The sequence below is a fragment of the Oncorhynchus mykiss genome, chromosome 16, assembly GCF_057628025.1.
Source record: "Oncorhynchus mykiss isolate SJ-2025 chromosome 16, ASM5762802v1, whole genome shotgun sequence".
Taxonomy (NCBI): domain Eukaryota; kingdom Metazoa; phylum Chordata; class Actinopteri; order Salmoniformes; family Salmonidae; genus Oncorhynchus; species Oncorhynchus mykiss.
This window is the reverse complement of record NC_143037.1, coordinates 18,157,629-18,177,500: the sequence shown is the minus strand read 5'-3', so window position 1 is coordinate 18,177,500 and position 19,872 is coordinate 18,157,629. Positions and strand designations below refer to the sequence as shown.

At 43.0% G+C, this 19,872-nt stretch overlaps 4 protein-coding genes across 10 annotated transcripts in view; 3 read left to right on the top strand and 1 right to left on the bottom strand.

Moving 5' to 3' along the window:
• prr15lb (proline rich 15 like b) overlaps positions 1-325 on the top strand; it is a 12,355-nt gene extending 12,030 nt beyond the window's left edge. The window contains exon 2 of the mRNA XM_021564984.3: positions 1-325. This exon is cut by the window's left edge and continues 800 nt beyond it. The gene's annotated coding sequence lies outside the window, so the exon portion shown is untranslated.
• On the bottom strand, positions 235-4,823 carry pnpo (pyridoxamine 5'-phosphate oxidase). Of its 3 annotated transcripts, none has more exons than XM_021564408.3 (7): positions 4,470-4,823; positions 3,668-3,747; positions 3,472-3,571; positions 3,069-3,122; positions 2,349-2,477; positions 2,172-2,242; positions 235-2,005 (listed from the first exon to the last, which is right to left on the bottom strand). In XM_021564408.3, exons 1-7 carry the CDS (start codon positions 4,656-4,658, stop codon positions 1,840-1,842), a joined length of 789 nt encoding a protein of 262 aa, XP_021420083.3. In that variant the 5' UTR covers positions 4,659-4,823; the 3' UTR covers positions 235-1,839.
• Positions 4,824-5,681: 858 nt separating this feature from the next.
• mrpl10 (mitochondrial ribosomal protein L10) lies at positions 5,682-8,360 on the top strand. The gene is made up of 5 exons (XM_021564983.3): positions 5,682-6,228; positions 6,916-7,085; positions 7,311-7,475; positions 7,563-7,707; positions 7,841-8,360. Exons 1-5 carry the CDS (start codon positions 6,189-6,191, stop codon positions 8,092-8,094), a joined length of 774 nt encoding a protein of 257 aa, XP_021420658.2. The 5' UTR covers positions 5,682-6,188; the 3' UTR covers positions 8,095-8,360.
• Positions 8,361-9,007: 647 nt separating this feature from the next.
• On the top strand, positions 9,008-19,827 carry LOC100136345 (OORP). 5 transcript variants are annotated; one of them, XM_021564384.3, is made up of 20 exons: positions 9,008-9,269; positions 11,567-11,807; positions 12,061-12,201; positions 12,322-12,375; positions 12,464-12,577; positions 12,782-12,943; positions 13,043-13,196; positions 13,844-13,965; positions 14,224-14,322; positions 15,541-15,712; positions 15,806-15,897; positions 16,046-16,205; positions 16,290-16,573; positions 16,848-16,985; positions 17,079-17,142; positions 17,318-17,396; positions 17,474-17,769; positions 17,987-18,113; positions 18,354-18,476; positions 18,650-19,827. In XM_021564384.3, exons 2-20 carry the CDS (start codon positions 11,667-11,669, stop codon positions 18,756-18,758), a joined length of 2,631 nt encoding a protein of 876 aa, XP_021420059.1. In that variant the 5' UTR covers positions 9,008-9,269; positions 11,567-11,666; the 3' UTR covers positions 18,759-19,827.
• Positions 19,828-19,872: the final 45 nt, after the last annotated feature.

Here is a 19,872-nt window from a genome sequence, read left to right as displayed (position 1 = left end):
TTAATGACCTGTAATGATATGAAGAAGTCTAGTTTACGACATGGTGATGTAAGAATGTGTAAACTGGGCCCTCCATCAGGGATTCATCTTCCAGTTTGTCACTTCATCGGAGTCCGGTTGGTGGCGAGGCTTGGGCAAATGGAGTCAGAAAGGAGATGTGAGGGATACATGGTATTGAAGTGATCACAGAAAAGGGCATGTCCATCCATAAGAACAAGTCAGAGTATAATGTGATCCAGTGATTATTTGATTTATATACAGTTCTGTTTCATCTAACACGCTAAAAAGATCTGCATGAAATAAAGTTGATTGAAAAACATCAAAACGTCAGTCAAGGTGTATGGCAACATACTTAGCGGTAGGTAAAATGTAGCTTTTTTTATTTTACCCCGTTTACTCCCCAATTTCGTGGTATCCAATTGTTTTTAGTAGCTACTATCTTGTCTCGTCACTACAACTCCCGTACGGGCTCGGGAGAGACGAAGGTTGAAAGTCATGCGTCCTCCGATACACAACCCAACCAAGCCGCACTGCTTCCTAACACAGCGCGCATCCAACCCGGAAGCCAGCCGCACCAATGTGTCGGAGGAAACACCGTGCACCTGTCAACCTTGGTTAGCGCGCACTGCGCCCGGCCCGCCACAGGAGTCACTGCTGCGCGATGAGACAAGGATATCCCTACCGGCCAACCCCTCCCTAACCCGGACGCTAGGCCAATTGTGCGTCGCCCCACGGACCTCCCGGTCGCGGCCGGTTACGACAGAGCCTGGGCGCGAACCCAGAGTCTCTGATGGCACAGCTGGCGCTGCAGTACAGCGCCCTTAACCACTAACACCGACATCTTTTGGCCAGAAAAAGCACGGAGTACTCACTTGCAGATTAAAAAATTTTCACATCCATTCAGTCGATCACAATTCGGATGTGCCATTTCAACTGTCGCGAACGCAGAGGTCTTCACACACCAAGAAAATCAAGTGAACAACCAAGCTCATTCTCAGACATGACTGACTTTATACACTGAATTATCTTGGCACAACTGAACTCGCGCCAACTCTAATCTTAATTGACTTATATTAAAAAGGCAGTTTGAGCCACAGACATGACAATCAATCCATAACAAATTCAACACAGGGACTACAGCCTAATAAACTATCTGTATTACATGTATTACATGACATGACATGAAACTGCTGTGGATTTGGGCCTTCAGAAGACATATCAGCTGCTAGACAGAACATGTCATCCAATACAGTGGAACTCAGGTACAAATGTTAAACAGATAGACAGTACTGGTGATTGCGCTTTTTACAAGTACAGAGTTTCCAGGGGTTGTGGAGGTCGCGGAAATGCATTTTCATTGGATAACCGGTTAACTGTCAATAATTATCTAACATTGACTTCTGTACGAGACAGACTTTGCACATCAAGCGTCAGGGAATGTAAAGTATGCCATACAGCATATTGAGATTCGTGAAACCTTGGGTCACAGGTTACATGCTAGACCGTATAGTCGCATCACGTTGATCATTTCCCATTGTTGTCCTGGAGACAACAGGCAATCAGGCCTCCTAACCATCCAGAGGAATATATATATATATATAATAAAAACAATTAACTCCTTGATTGTTATTAAACAAGAACGATTGGAGAAAACAAGCCATAATTTGTTTTTTTAAAGACACATATAGCACGTAGTTATTCAACATCAACATGAGAGGCTCCTACTGCATTGAGATGACGGTGGTCATTTGGTTGACGATGATGACATCATGAGTGAGTTGTACTCTAGGCCCAATCTCCAGCCTTGCCTTTAGTCCATTTCCCCTAATGTAACCGACCTCATGGGGATAGCCTCTGGTAGACCCAGCCCGCCTCAGCATTATGTTCATACTCTTCTAGAACACGCTCTCCATTTTTCAGCCTCGTGAAGACGATGCGGTCATGTAGCCTGTTGGTCTGACCCTGCCAGAACTCTATCAAGTAAGGCTTGACGATATAGCCTCCCCTGTTGGAAGATAGAGGGACAATGTGCAAAAACAAGAACAGGCTTACGTGATAGATCATCTCTCGTGGATAGCATCTGACCAAATTTCTCAGATTTTAATTCTGGGTTAACTGAGATTACATGATAGACAACTTAGTGCCCCGCTTTGGTGATTTAATATACTAACCAGTAGTCGGGCATGGGGACATCTGTGTCCTTGTACTTTTCCTTCAGCTCTGCATTTTTCTGTCTCAGGTACTGCAGAATGAAATTAAACCGGCAGATTTCACATATTTTCATTAATTTCCCTCATTTTGGCAATAAATCCAATGGTGGATCTCTATAATACATTGGTGGTCCTCACATTTCTGTCAGGGACTGCAGTGCTTTGTCTGCTCACAACGGCCCCGATCTGGCTACTCTTGGGCCGGGAGTGGAAGTAGTCACAGGAGCTCTGGTAGGGGATTCTCTCCACGTTGCCCTCGATACGGACCTGCACACACACACACACACTCTCAAGTGAGCGCCAACTAACTGTACAGCAAATTCAGTGTCATCCTGCATTAGTTAAAGGGAAATTCCACCACTTTTCAACCCCATATTCGTTACCTCCAGCCCCAGCCGAGTGTCTACATGAGAAACCGGCACATTTCTATGATCTGTGGTTAAAAAGACAAGAAGTATTTAAAAAATAACGCTTCTCTGTGACATTATGGGCTAGGATTAACCTGCAATGAGTTACTAGCCAAAGGGAGGGTCTTTTATTTCTCTCCACATCACCACACATCTCATAGTGTTTGAAAATCACTGCTTTTAAAAATGTTTTACATTTTGATGATGTCATCAGGTAAAACTTTTGAACTTCTTTATTTTTTTTTAACCAAACATAGCAATGCGCCCGTCTTCACATATGTAGACACTGGTATTGTGCTGGAGATAATGAAATTAGGTTGAAGTGATGGAATTGCCCTTTAAAAAAAAAAATCACAACATATTCATCATACCAAATCAAAGATATTTGAAGATATTGAAACAATGGGTTAACAAGTATGCTACATTTTAAGAGGTAAAATGAAGCACATACCTGCCTGTTGATAGGCTCCCAGTAAAAGCACAGAGATGCATAAGGGTTGCTCTCCTACAGGAAGGGATATGAAAATATCAGATGTAAAAATCGGAAAACAGAAGTAGTACGACATAATCTAGTGGTGCAGGTGCACAGGACGTCATGCTGTTTACTTAGCAAGTATCACTTCCCCCTGAATCAGCTCACACTGAGGCTCGAACCCAGGACCTCTGCTTTGCTAGCATGCACGACCTCAATAAGCGTCTTACCAGTCGGCGTCACGTGAAAAGCTAGCTAATCACTGGCACAAGTGGGGACACTTCAGGCTGAGGAGTAAGTTTCGCACATCCCCATGTGCTACACATGCACTTGAGAGGAAAGGGAGGAAGATGCCTGCCTAGTGACAGTAGTAGGCACTAACCAGCTCACCACCTTTCCGGCTCTCGTAGTTGGTAAAGAACCGGAAGCCTTCTTCACTGTAGCCTTTTAACAAGACCATTCGAGCAGATGGACGTCCATCTCTTTATGAAGAAACAGACAGATTGATAGAAAATGTGTTACAATTTAGCTTAAGAAGCAAGCATTGTGCTTGAGGGACTACTTATGGGGGTACTCACCTGGTGGATGTGGCGATGCACATTGCATTGGGCTCTCCGATTTCAGGACACTTTGTGGCTTGATCAAACCAATCTCCAAACTGCTTGATGGGGTCCAGAGAAACAAGATGATTCTCTTCAAAGCACTAAAACAAGTTACGATAGAAGCTTTTACATCATCAAAATGCACATTACATTGAAGTCATAAGCATTTAGGGAACTCAACGTTGGCCCATGTTTATTATGACATCTTCAAATGAAGTTCTGATCACTCCAATTGCTGGGGTGTAGGCTACGCAGTGAGGTGAAACGTCAAAACGTAGTAGATGATAAATATAATATGACTAGAGGTGCCAAAAATCTCTGTTCTATATGACTACACTATCTATCTGTTCTACAACACGCGCTGTCATGTTGCAACCACCTGATTGGGCCCATGATATAGAATAGGGGCCCTTATGTTCCCTTTGCCAGTGGAGGAGCTGTTGGGGGAGAGAAGCCCCTTCATTAGATCACACGACGCTGGACATAAGCGAAGTCAGCTTTGTGAGCAGATTGAACATGACTAAAGTACATTGAATGTACATTGTATACTTGATGCAATGAGAATGTTGCAGTCGTCAACGTAATTTACATTACAAAACAGGTCATTAATACACAATTGAAACAATGCAAGCACACTGGCTAGACATTGTTGTGCCTCTGGAATATGCATGTATTTGCACCTGCCATTGACATCTTTATAGCCATTCACCAAATTAGAACTGTGAGGTAACTTGTGTCATAGCCAAAAAGCTAAGGACTCAAACTCGTCAATTCTCACCTCTTCGTCTCCTTTGTATTTTTTTCGCATGTCACTGAGATCCATGTCTGTAGAATAACTGGTAGTTTTCGTGCGAAGTGACTGATAAAATAAGGCTCGACAGCAAGCTATCAAAGAAACCTGGGGATTAAAGTATTTACCTACTTCCCTGATATTCTTCAACGTATTGCAACCGAGTATGCGCCTCATGCTTTACAACGAACACGCAAAGGCTGACGTAATCACGCTCGCTGTTTTACGTAAAATATTATGCGAACATACGCTCAAAGACTTTTTAATATATTGTCAAGATAATCGAGTGACCGCTCTAACAATGGAATTACATGTCCTCAAATATGTCAGGTGGGAGAAGGCCAGATCAGGTGGGACCATTCTAGCCAACGAGAGAGCAGATACGCGTGTGAACAACAGGGCTGCGTTCAATTGAATGGAAATGGCGCTGTACTGAACGTCCAGTTGAAAAACGGGGAGGTTGGGTTGTTGTTTTAGAACGCTGTCATCATGGCCACTCCCCTTTAATTACGTCCTCATTGCTTCAAGCCACACCCACAAAACAGGATCATACAGAAGGACAGAGGTCTCTAGTGGCCAAAATGACGTTTTAGCGTGCGCAGCGCAATTGAAGACTTCCACCATTTTAAAGTAGTCACCTGGGGTTGTAGCCACAACGGCCCTGTACGAACGGTCACAGACGCTATAATGACACATAATGCCTAAATGGAGCAAACGTACCTCAAAGTATGTTCAAAAACGTTTTGAGGAAATGTGTCGTTCAGTACAAACCGTTCCGCAAAGTAGCAAACATTCAAACGATCTGAATGCACAACTCCGATATAAAGTAGTTTTTTGACGAAATGCCACGTGCGTCCACTTATACCACTGCATTCTTAACCACATAGCCACTACGAACGTCTATTCGATCAAATAAGCTTTAAATAGCAATTCAATATTTTGTTGACCAAATTCGACACGCTCATTGAAAATTCCTTACTTCGTGGTCTTATTTTCGTGGCGGAGTCAACCCTGTTGCTTCGCCTCTTTCTGTTATTATTATCATTATTTTACTTTATCGATAAATACAAATGAAAATTAATCGGAATATTTTACACTGTCTTCGCATTTATCCGTAATTTCACAGATAGTACAATTACGACTTCAAAGGCATACATGTTCACCATGTAAGATGATTTTAACAACTGCCGCGTTCAAAACAACTGGGATCGGAAATCTCCGACTTCAGTCCGTTCATGACAACTGGGAACCTGGGGGAAACAAACGATATCCGAATGGGAAAAATCTACCCAGAATTCTGAAGTCTGAAACTTGGGCATCTGTCTCTTGAGCTCCGACTTTCCGACATTAAGATCACTGACTTCATGTTTTTTACGTGTTCATCGTTGTCTTGTGGTTCTTTTAATTGTTTTGATCGCGGCATTGAAAGTGCCGAACTACCGACACTACTTTCCGCGTTCAAAACACTGGGAACTCGGAAATCTCCGACTTCAGTGCGTTCAAAACAACTGGGACTAGCTCTGACTGGGACAACTCAACTTGAACTGTCAAGTAACTCGCGGCATTTCTAGAGCTCCGACCTGAAAATCAAGACGTCATGATTTGACCTCGTATGTTTTTCCGAGTTTCCAGTTGTTTTGAACGTAGGACCTGTATCGGTGTCTGACGTATGATGCACGCCCCCTATTCCAACGCTTCCTGACAAAGATGGCGGCGACCTTGTGCGGCAGACTTTTACCAAAACAGGGTAACGTACCTCGCTTTTATAAAAGCGTTATAAATACAGCTACATGTCAAGTCATGTTGGAGCACGAGCCCATGTTCTCGGTTGTAGTACACAGCGCACAGCTAACTTTGAATATGACTAAAATTAGGGCTAACTCAGTCACTTCCTAGAGCGCTAGGCTTCATTAGTTAGCTACATTGTAAGTTGCTCCATTGTAGCAAGTAGTACATTACTACATTAGAATAAGCTAGTTACATTGTAGCAATTGCATGGCTACATTGTGACAAGCAGAACATTGCAACAACAGCAGCAGCAGCCAACATACACTAGGACTCAAACCTTGCAAATTCATGCTTTTGCTCTTGGGTGAAAGGTTATAACAGAGAGCTTGATGTACAGAATGATCTGTACACGATAAGTGCAAATCTGTTGCATAGCCCTGCTGCAATACATCCTTTCTTTGATGTCAAACCTGAGCTAAGACCATCATTGTGCAAGGATAGTCACATTGACAGAAAGACGGGTTGTAAAATACTGGTTGTATTGAATCACTTACACATTATACTGTATTATTGAAATGTATGCACACACAAGTTAACTGCATTGCATGGAATAAAATAATTATCAGGTTTTAATGTCTGTATAGAAACATTTATTATTTTCAGTCCTTCTTTATAAACCCATTGTTAATGGAACGTGTGTCTACAGGATGGCTTCCCCTGACACAGAGTGTCCGGCATGGCTCTAAGGCAGTCACGCGTCACAGGAAGCCCATGCACATCCTCAAACAGAAGCTGATGGCTATCACAGAATACATTCCACCCAAACCTGCAGCTCCCCCCGGGGCTCTGACCCCCCGTGTCAAACCAGTTCAGGAGGTCAGTGAAGTCCAGTGCATGTGTTTATAACTCGAAAAGAAGCACAAGCAACCCGTCAATGTCAGTGTGTGTACTGGAGCTGTTTTTTCAGAAACACATGTATATTTGTTTAGTGCTGAAAGGAGAGCTCCTCCACCCACCCAGCAGCCGGTTAGGAATAGTAGTGGTGTGAGCTGGCTTGGTATCGAGATGATGGCTGATTTACGAATACTGCTTTATTCACAGGAAAGTGGCCTGGTGTTGCTCTTAAAGAAGGATTTGCAGACCATGTTCCAGGACTGTAAGATGATCGCTGTGATCCAAAACAACGCCACCAATTCAGAGGACATGCTGCTTCTCAAGCACAGGCTCCACAAGCATGGCATCAAAATCAAGTTTATCCCCAACCAGGTCATATTGTAACTATGACGCAAATTGTGTCGCCTAATGCATCTTGAAAGATGTTAATGATGTTTTTTTGATCTTGTTTAACCACAGGTGATGAGGTCCTACCTGGCAGACAGCCCTTACATTAACATGGGGCCTCTATTCATCGGCCAGACAGTTCTATTTGTTAGTAAAGAGCCAAAGGTGAAGGAAATGCTTTTGAGTTTGAGGACCAGCCCCCAGATGGTATTATTGGGTAAGTAAATACTTTTTCAATGCAATCTGGTGGTCCCACTCTCAGTATAGCAAAACGTTATTCCCTGACTTCAGTAAAGCTACTATCATACAAGCAATTGTGTAATCCCTTACTTCTCCTCCCACTGTTTCAGGGGCCTGTATAGAGAAGATATTGCTGAGTCGGCAGGGGGTGTTGAACTATGCCAAGCTGCCGTCAGTGACCGTGGTCCAGGGAGAGCTGGTGAGTGGCCTGACCATGCTGACCTCGCAGACAGCCTCAATGTTGCAGCGCCACCCCACCCACCTCTCATTGATACTCCAGCAGTACCTCAAACAGCAGGCTCCCGCAGGCAGTACCAACGGGACCCCAGGGGAGAGCCCCCCCAAGGCAGAGGGGACTGCTTAGGTCTAGACGATTCACGCCCGCGGGGGAGGGGAAGGATGTCGGCAGCACTATGGCTACTGGGAGGTCATGTCTGCAGATTTAAGGTCTGCCTCTGACCTGGAGGTCATACAATGTACAGTACAACATGAACCGCTACAACACCTCTTGAGAGCAACTCTTGGAGAAAACATGTTTTTGTTCTTTTTGTTCATTATTTTGATTACTACTCATGTTCTGTTCTAAGGCCTCTTTGACCATATCAAAAATAAATGATGTTTAAAATATTGTATTAGCCAATGGCAAGTGTTTTGTTATTGATTTGAAGTGATTGGTCCAAAAAGCTCAAAGTAAATGGACCAACCTTGGTTGAGGAAATCCTCTGCGTTGATCCTTTTTGAATATATGAATATGTGGGTAGACATTTGTAAAAGTCAGTGCCAATAGTCATGCATGCTCCAATAGTTATGAGAATCACACGAGCCAAAAATAAACACAAGTGGTCTTGGAGATCCTGATAAAGGCTAATCTGGGGATTACCACATGTTAATCTGGGTCAGTTAGTCTATTACAACTGCTATTCTGAGTTTGTGGGAGGGAAACTACCATATTCATCTCAGTTCAATATCAGTATGACACAGGGCAAGCCCTACAATAATATAATTATTACTACTAACCCACAGGGTTGTGTGTGCCATTTTTTTTGTTTGATTTAACTATAGATCTTCTCATGATGTCAAAACATTGTATCATGTGTATTCTTTGTGTCAGAAGAACATTGACGAGTCTTTATTTAAATGATTGTAAACATGCAGTTATCCAATGGCGATATAGAGACAGGCCTAGGTGCACTCTCAGTTGTCGGGCCACATGTCTAGCAACAAACATCCCATGAGCACATGTAATTCCTTAGGCTAATGCGGATAATTCCCTGGCCACATTGCGCAGTGGCACAGCTATCCGTGGATTTGGGTGATGCGTTTGACTCATTACACGTGCACAGCGAAGCAGACATTGGCAGTTTCTACAATACTTTTTGACGGCTTGTCTTGTTTTTCCGCACGTGTGTTGAGAAAGACATGGTCCCGCAATCGGGTAAAGCTGTGTGATTTGTCAAACAAATGGGAAATCACGAGGTTTGTCGGACATTTCAAAATATATTCATTACCGCGATGAGAGTGGTCACACATGAACTTCAGGTAAGCTCGCAGAGTGAATATTTTCGTTTGATGAATGTGTAGTTGAAGAGATGACTGTTCAGGAACATGGAATTTCCAAGGATATGGATGCAATTTCAACATGCCCACTTCAACCAGCTAAACAAACAACCACATAACCAAAACGAACTACATTATTTATTGGGTTTACCTTTTTCAAAATGTTGCTAATTGGCAAATAATGCAATATCAGATCATTGTAGATTTGGCTATTATAGAATACATGTTTTTGACACGTTCTTAAGCACATAATTCATTGGACTAGGCCCCTATGTCTAAATGTTTTATTTTTATGAAATAGATACTAGTTAAAGGTAATTCCCAAATTAACATGTGCCAGGCTCAAATGGTTTGTTTAGTTCAGGACATGAGTCAACTTGTGTGGCACAGTCATTTCATAATGGGCTTTCGATAAGAGCCTCCTTGCCCCAATTTAACCATTGTGATGGGGCCCAAGGTTATGCCTTTTTTGCATTGTGCTTTCTTGAGAATAACACGTAGTTTGTATGTAACCACATAGCAAGTTTACTCACCTGCTGTTTTATGACTAACAACCTGTCTGTGGTTTACTCGTGCACACTGTATATGCGTCAGTCACCTCATATCCTTGTTGTGCTGGAAAATAATATTGTATGGTGAGCCCTGTAATATGCACAGACTTCTCATATCTCTTCAGTACCATTATACTTATCAGTTGGAGGCAGGATCAACCTCCTCTGTGCACTGCCCACATAATCTCACCAGGGAAACTTCAGAGGATTTAGAGCAATGTTGAGTAGAGAGATGACACCATTTCCCATTTGATGCAATTACTGCAGTCTGGCCTCTTTTTGGCAGACAAATCCTTCATTGATTCAGTTAGTTGTAAGTTGTCAATAGTGGTCACCCTTAAATGTAATATAAGATTACATTTGGTCACACTAGCAATGTTGCTTAGAATAATCTGCATTGACTGCCACAGCAAAGGTTAAGGACTAGGGCCTAAACATCAACATATATCCACATAGCATTCATAATTCAATGGATTGATTGCCCACTTCAATATGCCAAGCAGGCCCATATACAGAGCATGATGTGGAGGGTTTCCACTGTAATTGGCGACTATAGATAATTCTGTATTTTTCTGCGTTGAGTAAGCAAGCTTGGTTAGCAGCAAATCCTATTATCCTGTATCTGTCACACGCTTCCCTGACGGAGGTCAGAGAGGCTTCCCTCTCTACCTCTGTCCTCAACCATCACCCCTTATTTAATACCAAGCAAAGCCTGTATGGATGCACATGGATACATTCATGAGCTCAAAACACTTGTCTTGGAACCCAGGGGTGCAACTTTCACATTCTGAAATTGCATTTTTTTGTCTTCCCCAGTTTTATCATTGGAATGCGATACAAAACGAGGCAACGGTGTGCTTTGGGAACATGCTGACGCCTCTGGGCGGGTAGACTGTTTGGAGTGTTTTCCTAATTGATAAAAAAATAACATCATGTCTCCTCCACTTCTAAAACCGAAGTTGCACCCCCTGTTGGAACCTATAATGTATTCAAGTCATACACATGATCTGTTGTGTTTTCAATGGCTGTAGATGTAACTTTTGCATAGGCCTAGCACTCCCATACCCAGGCCTCGAACCTTTTCTGTTGTCACCGCCAGATCTTCAGTGTTCTCTGCCTTGTGATCTCATTACTGCATGTTCGGGAGAGGTCTTACTAAAAAAGGTTAAGCCAATTAGAAGGGAGGTTAGTAATCTTCTCCTCAGATTCCCAGTCTGTTGGAGTAAGAACAACCCTATCACCCTACAGGTAATGGCCTCTGATGTCATGTTTCTTCCTTTACATTGAAATGGAAAAATGTGTAAATTACACTGGATGGAAAATCTGACATTGATATTAAATGGCTCAGTATCACAAATACATGTTGGGGAAGGGTGAGAGGAATCTTGGGTTCTATCACAAGCCCCCGTGCAAACCTTTGCCAAGAGCTAGATGTGCTTTTAGTCTTTTTGAAACAACACCCGCCCAGAAGTTATGAATACAGGCCTCAGAGGACCTCAGACAAGAGATTTGTCAACCTAAGGTTGTCCACTCTTCAGACCCTTATTCACATAATTTCAGCTAACAATTGACAAGTTTAATCATTTAGAATATGCGACTTATTCAAAGGAAGCCTCAACCTTGCACAGCCTCATTCAACAGCAGTTTATACATGTTGACAGGAGGAAACAACATGTTTGCAAAGAGTAGCCATCTATATTTGTATTCTTTCATGTGTTTCTTTCTCAGACCCATACTTCTGAGATGACTGGGAGTTTGTAGTGGAACAGTCTTATTGAAAAATCTAGCAATAACACAAGGGAGGGAAGCCTGACATTATCATTTCAAAATGGATTCGTTTCAAAATCCTTACGGGTCCACGCTCAACCGCAGCCAATCTCTGATGAGTGGCCTGGAGAAGACCCCTCCCACGTTGAACAAACCCACCCACTCTCGGAGCAGTAGCACTGCCTCCTCCCGTCACTCTCGGGTGAGTACGGTATGTCTCTTCCACCAAGAGGGCGTCACAATGACAAAGAATCAACATCAACACATTCAGTTAACAATAAGCACAACCAAAAATTATGTTCTGTACATAGGTAAGGAGTTTTAAACCCATTCTGCACCTGTTTTTAAATATCAAATATCCAAACAAAACATCCAACTGTGTGTTAACATCCCACAAATAACAATGTCTCCAGATGGGTGCTGATGTGTTTGTTATGGTGTTGGTTCACCCTCAGAACATTAAAGACTGGGAGGTGATGGATGACCTTCAGGTGGAAATGATGTCTGGTGACAACTCCCAGGACCTGACCATCCCAGGCATCTGTGAAGGATACCTCCTCAAGAGGAGAAAATGGCCCCTGAAAGGCTGGCACAAGGTCAGCAAACTGCCCATTAATCCAATCCACCAGTGTGTTTGGTCACTATTTTGGAAATGATTTCACATTAGTTTAATTAGAAATTAAGGTTAATTCATGTGTTTTTGATCCTACTTTCAGAGGTACTTTGTGTTGGAAACGGGGATCTTACGATATTCCAAAACCCAACAAGATGTAAGTGTACATTCACTATATTGTGTATTTAAGTTAAATGATAAACTCAGCGTTAATAATATAATGGGAAGCACTTTCTATTTTAAAGATCACAAGGGGAAAGCTTCATGGTTCATTAGATGTCGGCCTTGCAGTCATGTCTATCAACAAGAAATCCAATCGTATCGATTTGGATGCAGGAGATGTTCTATATCATATGAAGGTATGCCCAGTCCCTTTCACTTACTTCAGCTTGTCTGCCAACTTCACTACATAAATTATAATTAAGTAACTTAGTAAACAAAGTTCAATGTTGTCCAAGGTTGGATTGGAGAACGGTTGGATTAGGTTTTTGGGATTCGTTCTTAGAGGCCTGTAGTAATACAAATGAACTTGGCGCCACTCTTCCCGTTCTTTCCTCTCCTAGGCCAATAGTCATGACTTGTTCTATATCTGGGTGGCCAAGCTGAGTGCCCATCGCATGTTCAAGAAGAATGAGGCTGCTCAAGTGCACAATGGCTTTTTCCAGGCCTTGTCCCAGGGCACCAGTGTGCCTGGACTAGCACAGAGGAACGGCATGCAGGACGTGGTGAGTCCTCTCGCTCTGTACAGGTCCAGTCTCTGTTCGTGGTTTATAGTCTTGTATTGACTTGTCAGTGTCTGTCTCCCTCTCTCGTCTGTATACAAGTCTTCCTACCAACACTACCATAGCACTACAGACTCTTACGTGGGTGAGATAGCTGCACCAACACCGTCTGAGTTTCCCTCTGTCAACCCGGGGGTGAATGGGAAGGTGTCAGCCTGGTTACAACAGACTCATGACCCAGACAGCTGTGCTCAAGGTACTGCACTCGTATACAAAGTAAACCCAAAATGCTTTAGGGGCTGCCAAAGTTTTCTTTTTTGTTGCACACACGTGAATCACCTAGCTTCTAATTGTCATAAATGGCGCTTCATGGACAACCATGGTTATCTCAAGGCCATCAGACTGTTAAACAGCCATCACTAACATTGAGTGGCTGCTGCCAACATACTGACTCAAATCTCTAGCCACTTTAATAAGAAGATATTGGATGTAATACATGTATCACTAGTCACTTTAAACAATGCCACTTTATATAATGTTTACATACCCTACATTACTCATATGTGTATATACTGTACTCTATACCATGTACTGCATCTTGCCGATGGCCGTTCGGCCATCACTCATCCATATATTTATATGTATATATTCTTATTCATTCCTTTACACTTGTGTGTGTATAAGGTAGTTGTTGTGAAATTGTTAGATTACTTGTTAGATATTACTGCATGGTCGGAACTAGAAGCACAAGCATTTCCCTACACTCGCATTAACATCTGCTAGCCATGTGATTTGATGAGATCTACAAATGTTTCGCTCCAGGTCTTAACTCCCCAGTAGAACTGTTCTGGGATCTTCCCTAAGAGTCTCTGGGTTTTTTTTTCTTCTTTTTTTTTTCTTCAGAGCTGAACCGTTGTCAGTTGGAACTGTCTGAGCTGAACCGACTGGTCCGGAGGCTGCAGTTGCTGGAGGGGGGCCAGCAGGCCTTCACCGACGGCGAGCTGCAGCGCATCATCAGCATGCAGGTGAGATAGGTTTAGCAGTGTGGTAATGGTTCCACTCCAGCCATCGCATTGGCTAGGATTAAATATCAACAGTTGTCCAGTTGTTTCAGGTCTACACATTTTCCTAGCGGTAAGGGGTGACTTTTCCTAGCGGTAAGGGGTGACTTTTCCTAGGGGCAAGTGAACATGGAGTTGCAGGACAAGGGTGTGAGACATGCTTGAATTAAGTAATGTAATGAGATAAATGGCTCATGTCTGTTTTTATTTTATTCCACCAAGAATCTCTCTCTTGAGAAACCCAAGAAGTCCAGGTCTTGCAAGATATGGGGTCACTCGCGCACAATGTCAAGGGTAGAGGCCCTTGGAATGGTAAGACAGGTTAGTAACATACATTTTCTTTTCTACCTGTGGTTCTTAGATTAAATGTCTAGGTGATTTAGACTGACTTTTAAAAATTTTGACTCATGGATATTTGTTCCAGTGCATTTCCCCGTTGATTTGGCACTAATGTTCACATATTTTTTAATACTCAAATTCCAAAAGTTGATTGTGTACTACTAACCAGCCTGTAAAGAGTATGTGTTGGTTTTGAGTATTGGCTAACCCAATCATCTGATAACTTTTAGGCTTCCTTTTAATCCAAAATGTTTTTGTGGGATTACTAAATCAGTGAGTCAACACCAGGAAACAAGGCAGACTGCCAAAGCAAGGAACACCTAGCTAGTCTAATTGATCTCTTCCATGTTGTCTAGACAGTCACACAGACACAGGGGTAAAAACAAATGTACAATGTACAAAGTAAGGTCAAATCAGATTTAGATTCAGAGACTGAGCAAACCAATTATTTTTTACAATTACAGACTGCTATCAGATTGAATGGAAGTAGCTGTGATATATATGTTTGAGAAATAAGACTTTGGTTAATTCTTTGTAGGACGTACATGCTCCTACAGTAGAATTGAACACTAGCGGGCCTCCTGAGTGGCGCAGTGGTCTAAGGGGTTCGAATCCCAAGCTGTGTCATTACTGTCCGTGACTGGGAGTCCCATAGGGTGGGGGACAATTGGCCCTGTGTCATCCGAGTTAGGGGAGGGTTTGGCCGGGGGGGGGGCTATACTTGGCTCATCACGCTCTAGCAACTCCTTTGTGGCGGGCCGGGCCCCTACAGGCTGTCTTTGGTTGTCAGTTGAACGGTGTTTCCTCTGATACATTGGTGCAGCTGTCTTCCGGGTTAAGCGAGCGGGTGCGGTGAGGTGCGGCTTGGCGGGTCATATTTTGGAGGACACACGACACAACCTTCGGCTCTCCGGAGCCCGTTAGGGAGTTGCAGCGATGAGACAAGATCGTAATAACAAAATCGCGCAGAAAAAGGGGTTAATTTTTCATGAAATAAAGATTTAAACAATAGCTTTTAATCTTCCATAGTATCTATATTGCATGGCTTGTACACAGTTCTTATTAATTTTCCTTCTACATACAAACATATTTGACATCTCACTAATGTGGGGAATCAGTGACTGGCAAATAAATGGTTGGTCAGTTGGTTCTACTTCTAATTGTACTCCATCGTTCCTCCATCGTTCCTCCATTTTGTAGCTGTCCTCTAGTCACCTGAACAGCTCGTCCCAACTGGGTGCGTCTGTCCCCTCCCTTCAAGACTATGTCCCCGCCGTCCCGGACTATGTCTACTCCCAGCTGTCCCCTCCCACCAACACCTCCCCAGAAGGCAGGAAGATCCAGCAGGACATCTGTAGCGTGTCCCAAAGAGGTCAGAGTCAAAACACACATGGACTCACACATGTTCTGTGCGTTCATTACTACTAATGCTAAATGTGATTTTCTTTATTTTCCCCTCCGTCAGTACACGCGTCCCTCAAGTCTGTGCATGATGCCTTGGCCCAGGAGCGTCAGAGACTGCAGGATACCTACCACCAATCAACCACACTGGCTGAGGTGAGGGTATATCCCTTCATGGAGACAGGCTTGGTTTACGAAATGTGTGTATTTATTTGTGTGCGGGTGCTTTTCCTCACCGACTTCACCGTCTTCTTGGCTGTCTTTCTCATGGTGTTTTATTGTTTGTCACTCTTCCTCTCTTTAGACTGTATCTGGGAACGAGTCCCGTCGCACGCCATCGGTGACAGACTCTGCAGCTGAGTATTTTGATGCGAGTGACGGTGTCCTGAATGGGAGCTTCTCTGAGTCTGAGTCTGGTCTGAGTGAAGGGACAACCAGCAACTCTGAACCTGAGGAAGGACATGGTGAACACACATACACACGCTCTGTAACCAGTTAGCAATTAGCATTTTTTTCAATTTATTGAAACTGATCTCTCTCCCCCACAGCTTCAGCCACTCGTGAGTACCGTGCCAGCATCTCTAAGACTCCCAACTGTGTCGTGCCCAAAAATACGGGCCGCCGTACCACCCTGGCCGCCCACTGCCCGGACAACGCCCAGGTGGGCCTGATGCAGATCCTCTATAACAACATAGGCAAGGACCTGTCCCGTGTCTCCATGCCTGCTGCTCTCAACGAGCCCATCAATCTGATGCAAAGACTGTGTGAGGAGCTTGAGTACTCTGAGCTGCTGGACACTGCCAACAACACACAAGACCCCTACCAGAGGATGGTGAGGATTCTTAAATGTCTTCAAATTTTGTAACTCAAAGGATGTAAGGCTGTAAGAGCCGCCTTAAACATGGAATGGATAAGTGCTCAAGTTAGCAGCATCTGGACACATCACTAAACTATGATAAAACATTTCCGTTGTGTCAAAGGTATATGCTAGAATACAGTATGCACAGAGCCTCACGGTTGAAATGAAACCACGTAACGACAGCTATGCTAGTGATTCGCAGTATGTTCGATTAGAAGACAGAAGGCGTTTCTCTGGTCTTGTGCAGGTCTACGTAGGTGCCTTTGCCATCTCTGGCTATGCTACAGCTCACTACCGCAACCGCTACAAGCCCTTCAACCCACTCCTGGGGGAGACCTATGAATGTCTGAGAGAAGACAAGGGCTTCCGCTACATCAGTGAGCAGGTAGGAGGACAGAATCTTCTCTCACATTCCTCAGCAGACCAGGTCAGACTAGTTCTGTTGTGTTCAGACTAAACCATTCTTGTCTTTCATCAGGTCTGCCACCACCCCCCCATCTCTGCGTGTCACGCAGACTCCGATAACTTCTCCTTCTGGCAGGGTGAGCTTTACTGATCTATAACTGAGGAAAACCTTCATTCTAGTCTGCTAGTGTTAGCAAGTGTCTTGACATTTTGTTTTGAACCATTTCTAAACATTTAGTATAGTTTCTATCTGAAACATTGATCATTAATGTGTTTCTCATGAAGCACAACATATTTGTGTCACCTAAACAGACCAGCGGTGGAAGAATAAGTTCTGGGGGAAGTCACTGGAGATCATGCCAACAGGGATGGTGAATGTCACTCTCCCGAGGTGAGAGTCTGCTGCTGGTGGCCATTTCTTTACTATCTGCTCCCTCGAACTGTTAGAAATGAACATCACTCTTTTAGGTTTGGGGACCACTATGAGTGGAACAAAGTGGTGACCTGCATCCATAATGTCCTGAGCCAGCAGCGCTACCTGGAGCACTATGGGGAGGTCATCATCCGTAACCTCAACGGCAATGCGTGCACCTGTAAGATCACCTTCGTTAAGTCCCGCTATTGGGGGTCGGACACCAACAAGAATGAAGTGCAGGGCACCGTGCTCGACCAGACTGGGAGTGTTATCCACCGGTTTGGGGGGCTGTGGCATGAGGGCATCTTCTGTGACACCTTGCCCACTCCACAGTGTATCTGGAAGCCAAGTGAGTATCCCACCCACCCAAGGAAAACAGTCTGTGAAAAGTTCAAAACTGAGAATTATTGTATCAAAAAAGCCTCCAAACCCTAAAGTTTTTATTTATTTATTTGTTGTAATTTTTTTTTTTTACTGTTTAGCGATATGCTTTCTAAAGACATTGTGGTTTGAGGCTGTGATTACATTACCTGTAGCTGACTTCAGTGGTCTATTTCACTGTACAGATTCCCAGCCCAAGGACTACTACCTGTACTACGGCTTCTCAAGCTTCACACTAGAGCTGAACGAGCTCACCCCAGGCCTGAAGCCTCTTCTGCCCCCCACAGACTCACGCCTTCGTCCTGACCAGAGGTGAGTGGTGCCACCATGGGTCGGGCTTGATTAGGAAATGGAAAACCACCATTTTTACAAATATATATATATATATATATATATATATATATATATATATATATATTTTTATATTAACAGGCCCATGACGTTTTCCTGTTTTAGGTGACACGACCAGGAAAAACTCTGGGCCTTTCTCGTAGTTATGATGGATTCGATGAATAGGTGTGTTTTTGATGATTGTTATTTTATTTTCCTCAGGATGCTGGAGGATGGGAGGGTGGATGACTGTGACAAGTTTAAAGAAGAAGTGGAAGACATGCAGAGGGAGCGGAGGAAACAACTGGCTAAGAAAGGACAGGAGCACACGCCGCGCTTCTTTAAGTAAGTATTTCCTTTTAGTCTTCTGTGGTACTCTTATATCTAGGATAATAACCCCAAATCTTCTTTTTTTTTATATACCAAACTTCAATTGTGATATACAGTAAGATCATATCGGACTCCACTGGTTTAATACTAGGTATGCTTTCTGTAATTGAATCATTTTCCATCTTTAGGAAAGCCATGGATTCCTCTGGGAGGGATGTGTGGCTGACCAATGGAACCTATTGGAAAGTCCGAGAGAACCCGGGCTTTGCTAACACCAAAAACCTGGAACTATGGTGAATAAACAGACCGACTGGGGCCATTTGTTGGAATTGGTGAAGGCATCGATGAACCGTCCTGAGGTCCCACCTTCCATCATTGCCATCTGATTTGCACTCCCTCCCTGGCTGCTTCATGGGAAACCTCTGGGGAAAGTCTGGAAACGACTTGCATCCACTGAAACGTCAAGTTGAAAATAGTTCCCAGAATGTGTAGCGTCACCTGTTCCGCCACCTGGAAAGGATAAATAGACTTTTCTCTCATACTCGCATTTAGTCCATTGCAATGTATTTATGGTCATTCCCCATTTGTGTACATTTATGTTATCCTGTCAAGATGTATTTGCTTTCTAGAGGGCTGGAAGTGTGAGGTTAATTTGCTCAGGTCAAGACATTTACTGTGACTAATCTTCAGATATTGTAAAGGTAGAAACATGTGTATTTAATACTCCCGGAGCTCCTAACTCAATCTTTTTGCGTCATCACTCAATTTTCACACGTCTCTCTAAGTCATCTATGCATGATTTGTGGATCCTAAGTTAGGATTAAGCCCATTTATGAATTATTGTTGAATCATATTTATTTCAGTGGCATTGGTGTGTTCAAACATTCCTTTCTCCTACCTGAGTGTTTTAGTAAGTCAAACAATTTGACATGGGAATGGAACCTATAACAGTCTGTCATTTAGGGTGCACATAAACTACTTTTTATAATGTAAGTGTTGTATTTTTGATTAGATTTTTAGTGAACAATAATAATGCTGTTACTTGTGATTTAACAAATTGCTCTTGAAAGGGGTTACCAAGGCAACTGGTTGCATAATGAGTCTGTGTTAATAAAGTATATTTTATGATTGAGTATAATTAAATTATAATCAAGCTATACTTAATATCAACATGTCTAATATACAGTACAATGGGTATGTGGGTATTATTCAGTTTATAATTTTGAGGTTGTTTTTTTAATTTAATTTTTTACTTTGGTTTGAGATTCAATTTAAACAGTTGTGATTATGAAATGTTAATTCATGAATAAAACACAGTAAAAGACAAAGCCACCTTTTAATAAATTAAACATTTTTTGTCCTTCAATGTTTTCTGCTAATCGAGTATTTATTACATTAGAATAAAGCGAAG

Bases quoted from the DNA above. Each gene is read 5' to 3' on its own strand.
- pnpo (XM_021564408.3), bottom strand. From the start codon at position 4,658: ATGAGGCGCATACTCGGTTGCAATACGTTGAAGAATATCAGGGAAGTA. The intron at 3,123-3,471 runs GTTAGTGCCTAC...CCCTTCCTGTAG, and splicing joins GCCGGAAAGGTGGTGAGCTG to GAGAGCAACCCTTATGCATC. The intron at 2,243-2,348 runs GTGAGGACCACC...TTCATTCTGCAG, and splicing joins CTGCAGTCCCTGACAGAAAT to TACCTGAGACAGAAAAATGC.
- mrpl10 (XM_021564983.3), top strand. From the start codon at position 6,189: ATGGCGGCGACCTTGTGCGGCAGACTTTTACCAAAACAGG. The intron at 6,229-6,915 runs GTAACGTACCTC...GTGTGTCTACAG, and splicing joins CAGACTTTTACCAAAACAGG to GATGGCTTCCCCTGACACAG. The intron at 7,476-7,562 runs GTCATATTGTAA...GTTTAACCACAG, and splicing joins TCAAGTTTATCCCCAACCAG to GTGATGAGGTCCTACCTGGC.
- LOC100136345 (XM_021564383.3), top strand. From the start codon at position 11,667: ATGGATTCGTTTCAAAATCCTTACGGGTCCACGCTCAACCGCAGCCAA. The intron at 16,206-16,289 runs GTGAACACACAT...TCTCCCCCACAG, and splicing joins TGAACCTGAGGAAGGACATG to CTTCAGCCACTCGTGAGTAC. The intron at 16,986-17,078 runs GTAGGAGGACAG...GTCTTTCATCAG, and splicing joins TCCGCTACATCAGTGAGCAG to GTCTGCCACCACCCCCCCAT.